The sequence below is a fragment of the Nipponia nippon genome, unplaced genomic scaffold, assembly GCF_047370975.1.
Source record: "Nipponia nippon isolate SJK-2023a ecotype South Korea unplaced genomic scaffold, ASM4737097v1 scaffold_1, whole genome shotgun sequence".
NCBI classification, from domain to species: domain Eukaryota; kingdom Metazoa; phylum Chordata; class Aves; order Pelecaniformes; family Threskiornithidae; genus Nipponia; species Nipponia nippon.
In genome coordinates this window covers 139,506,463-139,511,506 of record NW_028262290.1, presented here as the reverse complement: position 1 = coordinate 139,511,506, position 5,044 = coordinate 139,506,463, and the positions used below count along the sequence as shown (strand labels likewise).

The following is a 5,044-nucleotide window of genomic DNA, read 5'->3' as shown; positions in this document are numbered from 1 at the left end:
CCGGCTCCCACCTTAAACCCCCCCCCCCCAACGCCCGGCCTCCCTCCCCTACCCCCCCCCCAAAAAAAACACCCACCCCACGCGCCGGGGGGATGAAGGAAAAGAGCGGCGCAAAAAAGCGCCGGGAGTAGCCCGCCCTCCCCCTCCACACACCGCCCTCCCCTTCCTCCCCTCCCTCAGTGAACGAGGCCCCTCGCACAACGGCTCCTTGGAGAGGAGGGGGGGGGGAAGGAAAAAAAAAAAGGCGGAAAAGAAAAAAAAAAGGGGGGGGGGAGGAAAAAGAAAAGAAATTAAATTAAATCACCGCCGCCTCTCCAGCGGTGCCGCGGCGGGTAAGGGGAGCGGCGGTGGCTGGGCAGAGAGGAGGCAGAGCGCGGGGGGCGAGCCGGGGAGCGCCGCGCTCTCCCTCCCAAACTTTGATGATGACCATGACTACGATGGCTGACGGGCTGGACGCGCAAGACTCCTCCAAATCCGCCTTCATGGAGTTCGGGCAGCAGCAGCCGCCGCCGCCGCAGCCGCCGCCGCCGCCCCACTCCCAGCAGAGCTCGCCGGCCATGGCCGGCGCCCACTACCCGCTGCACTGCCTGCACTCCGCCGCCGGCTCGCACCCGCACCACCAGCACCACCACCACAGCTCGCCCTACTCCGGCAGCGCCGGCTCCTACAACCACCGCTCGCTGGCCGCCTACCCCTACGTGAGCCACTCGCAGCACAGCCCTTACCTCCAGTCCTACCACAACAGCAGCGCGGCCAGCCAGACGCGGGCGGACGACGCAGGTGAGCCGGCACCGCTTCCCCGACCCGCTGCCAGCTTCTCCCCCCCCGCTCCCTCCCTCCCTCCATCCCCGGGCCTCTCCCCGGCCACCCCCGGGCATCTGCATAGCGACCCCCGCCGCGCCTCCCGCTCCTGCCGGCCCCGGGGTGCGCGGGGAGAGAAGGGGGGGGGGGGGGTGCTCGCTCCCCGCGGCCCCTCCGCGGGCCTACAGCTCCGGTACCCGGCGGCGGGGCCGCCGCGCTCCCTCCCCCCCGCCGGCGGCGGCTGCCGGCGCTGCCGCGGCGCTGGGCACCGGCGCCTCCCCGCTCGGCCGGCGGGCAGGGGGCTGCGCTCGGCGCTCCTTTGTTACGGCGGGACCGGCTTCAGGCAAAATTCCTGCTAACACCTGAGGAGTGAAAGTTTCCAGGCGGGCGGGTCGCATTCCGCTCGGGGGCCGTCTGATTTATGTATTTTTTTGCAGGGAGCCGCTCATTTGTACGTATTCATCCGGAGGGGCACGGCGGGGGGGGCGGGGGGAGAAAAGCATTGTTAAAAGTCTCGGACTGGTGATTCACTGACCACCAAACCGGCGACGCGAAGTCAATTAGCTGGGTAAAACCTGGATGGCCCTGGAACCAGGCATCCCTTCACGAAGCCAGTGCTGCACTTTATTTTAATTTTTTTTTAATTTTTTTTTTTTTTTTGCCCCCCCGGGGGAAAGGCAGCGTGCCCACTGTGCCCGGACAGTTGTTTTTCCTCCCGGTAGCTCGCAAGCAGCAGCGTGCGTCGCGGCGTGCCTCTGAGGAGCCGGAGCCTGTGTGTACGCGATGGTGTTGAACCGGCGTCGGGGCAGGCTGCTGGGTTTTTCGGAGCCGTGGCAGCCAAAACGCCGGCGCTAAATAGCTAAGGAGGGTGATGTTTCAGCTGTGGTGTTTTGCTTGCAGATCAGCAAAAAACCACAGTGATTGAAAACGGTGAAATCAGATTCAATGGAAAAGGGAAAAAGATTCGGAAGCCTCGAACCATTTACTCTAGCCTACAGCTCCAGGCTTTAAATCATCGCTTTCAGCAGACTCAGTACCTGGCACTTCCAGAGAGAGCTGAACTGGCAGCTTCATTAGGACTTACCCAGACACAGGTAATTACTGGGAATCCCAAATCACCGCAGTCCTGCGCGAGCAATAAAGGCCAAGCAAAGCACGATGCTCCCGAGACGTTTTGGCCTCTGTACGGGAACGGTAGAAAAGGTAACGCACACGGTCCCCCGCCTGTATGTGATAGGACTTATCTACCCCGCCACAGAGAGACCGGTCTACGGCAGAAGGAGCTGAGCGCGCCCTTCCCTCAGCCGGCCGGCGAGCAAACGCTCCCTTTTGGTGCCACACGTAACGTTTTAAAAATCGCCTGTATTTTCGGATAATTCCAGCACCGAGACGCAATTGCCCAGCTGTGAAAAGGAGAACAAAACAAAGGCAAGGAACCGCTGGGCCTGAGGTAGAGCTAAAAGCAAAGCAAAGCTGCCTCGTAGCAACCTATAGGTAGCGAGGAAGCAGGAACACGTTAGGAAATACCTGTAAAATCAATAGTTAATTCACCCTGGATGACTAACGCAAATGCAGTGGTTACCCTTGGGCAAAATGTACGAAAGGTGATAATAGATCTGAAGATCAAAGACAGCCGTGTACAAAATTATAGCAGGTTAAGCCATAGTTAAGTGTGGTTGGAGTAGCTGTGCCATTCTGCTAATTTAAGCTTGAAAGACACATGAGGCATTACAGGCTTCCCAGGCTGGGGTTTGTGGAGAAGTGCATGGATAGATGGGATCAATTCGGGTAAAATGTAATCATGTGAATTTATGAGCTTAGCAAATAACTTCAGGATTTTATCATTGTCATTGATAGCAGTCGCTTCCAGCCAGCGATTTTTAAATACTCAGCAAACATTAATCATGGCAATAAGACCTGATGGGTTTACAAATGGGATTTTAGTATCCTTAGCGTGCACGCTCTGTCTCTCCTTTGCTGTCTCGCTTTCTCTCTCGCACGCATAGCTTAGGGGCCCGATCCCGAGCACGCAGCTAGACAGGCACCCCTGCTTATGCCCTAACATTACGTCTGCAAAGTTTGCGAGGTCAAATACACATGGGGGAGTTGTTTTCTTTGTTTGCTTGATTTTAAGAAACATGCCTGTAGATATGTCTTTCGTATCTATAATCTCTATAATAATTCCGATCTGCCAGAGCGGGCCCGATCCTTGCACACCTCATTGAGTGCAGGCTCCCTCCTCGGGAATTCTGCTGGATTAGGAGCAGGATGAGACCCAAAACAATCTTGATAGCCAATTACTCGCCGAGGAAACAGAATTTTCCTTTCTTTAAAAGCAACTTCTAAAATAAAACCACAGTCCAGGTTCCATTGTGCCTCCTCCCCCGTCACATCAGCAAGGACCGCTTGGTCGTGCATGTTTTCGGATGCGCGATTTCTTTGTAAGATGCCCTTTGTCTATTGGCTCCTGTCTCCTGGCACAAAATCATATGATTGCCCGTGTTTGACAACAGTTTGCCCAAATGATCAAATGACCTCCAAAATTCTGAATGAGGCGTTAAAGCGGGAGAGCTCAGAGCACGTACCCTGCTTCAGCTCGGCCAATCTGGCCTGCCCAGGCAAAATAGCGTTCCAGGTTAAAACCCGCATCCCTCCCGCTTTCCAGCTCCGCTCTGCCTCTCTCCTGTTCTCTCCGGCTGCATCCAGAGCCCCAGAACAGCAGTGGCTACCCCTCCTTCCCCTCTCCCCATCCCCATCCCCACACCCGACTGGCGTGGGCTCTCAAGACCTTCTCTCCAGCAAACCCACGGCCCCCGGCGTCTCCCCTGCCGTGCCCTGGGTGCTGACGGCAGCCTAATATCTGCCGCCTTTTGCTTTACAGGTGAAGATCTGGTTTCAGAACAAGCGCTCCAAATTCAAGAAGCTGCTGAAGCAGGGCAGCAACCCCCACGAGAGCGACCCTCTGCCCGGCTCCGCCGCCCTCTCCCCCCGCTCTCCGGCTCTGCCTCCGGTCTGGGACGTTTCAGCTTCTGCCAAGGGAGTCAATATGCCTCCCAACAGCTACATGCCTGGCTATTCTCACTGGTATTCTTCTCCACATCAAGACACAATGCAGAGACCACAAATGATGTGAATTGTCCAAGAGAAATAATCTCCCAAGAACGCCTCGTCTCGACATGGCAAGAAGTTCCCCTGCTTTGCCAAGCCGTGCCAGCTAACAGGCTCTGTGTGAACTTGTAGATGCGGCAAAGAGACAGAGTGGCTTTATTTTATTTTATTTTTTTTTTTTTTGTAAGTAACCTCAGCGATTGATCTCGAACAGAAAGACACAATTTTCATTCTGGCGCACAGAAGACACTTCTCTTTAGGATATTTTCCTTTGGACTCCAAGGCACCAGCCTCTTTCTCTGTGGAGTATACGTCAAAACAAACTTTTTACAGACTTTGCCCACAAGAAGAACCTGAATCTACCATGGCAGCCGTTTTTACTTGTTTAATGAGCTAAAGACATTACATGATGAAAGAGAGACTAGTCAAAGCTCCTTCATTTTTATTCACCAAATCCGGACTGGGGAAAAAAAAATTTAAAGGGAGAAGAAGGGATTAAAAAAAAAAAAAAAAAGAGGGGAAAAAAAAAGGAGAACTAGTTGAAAAATGAAAATATACTGTAAGATTAGAACATTACCACGAAGTAAAACCTGCATGCTTTCTCAAAATGCAATGGGCTGCGGCTCAGAAGAAACCACCGTCTCTCCCGCGAAGAGCCCCCTCTCCCGCACCCGCACACACCCGCACACAGCCGGACAGACTCCCGGAGACGAGCAGGAAAGACAGAGCGAGGGATTGGCGGCAACACCCGCCGCCGCCGTCTGGGGAAGGAAGGTTTGGGGCTGCCTGACGGCAGCTTCACCCACTGAGCGAGAGGGACCTTTCCCCCGAGCAACCTTTCTGTATATATTGTTGAATTTTAGTTGTATATATACTTTGTATGTTTTTGTCTTCTTTCATATATAGAGTAAAAGCCACAAAACGCCCGCCTGGCTCCTATTTCTCTCCGCCTTAGCGGACCCCCACCTCCCCCGACCTGCCCCCCGGGTTCAGCCGGGCAGCTGGAGGCTGTCCCCCCGCTTGCCTGCACCCGCAGCCACCGCTGCCTCAACATACATCTGCGAGCAAAGACAGAAAAGATGGGGAGGGGGTGAGCCGGTGGCCGGGTCAGTTTTAAGGCTACGACTAAGACAGG

The 5,044-nt window shown here is 55.1% G+C and overlaps 1 protein-coding gene across 1 annotated transcript; it reads left to right on the top strand.

Annotated features, from left to right (window-relative positions):
• Positions 1-265: 265 nt before the first annotated feature.
• On the top strand, positions 266-4,835 carry DLX6 (distal-less homeobox 6). Its single transcript, XM_087757871.1, has 3 exons — positions 266-780; positions 1,702-1,895; positions 3,683-4,835. Exons 1-3 carry the CDS (start codon positions 420-422, stop codon positions 3,932-3,934), a joined length of 807 nt encoding a protein of 268 aa, XP_087613997.1. The 5' UTR covers positions 266-419; the 3' UTR covers positions 3,935-4,835.
• Positions 4,836-5,044: the final 209 nt, after the last annotated feature.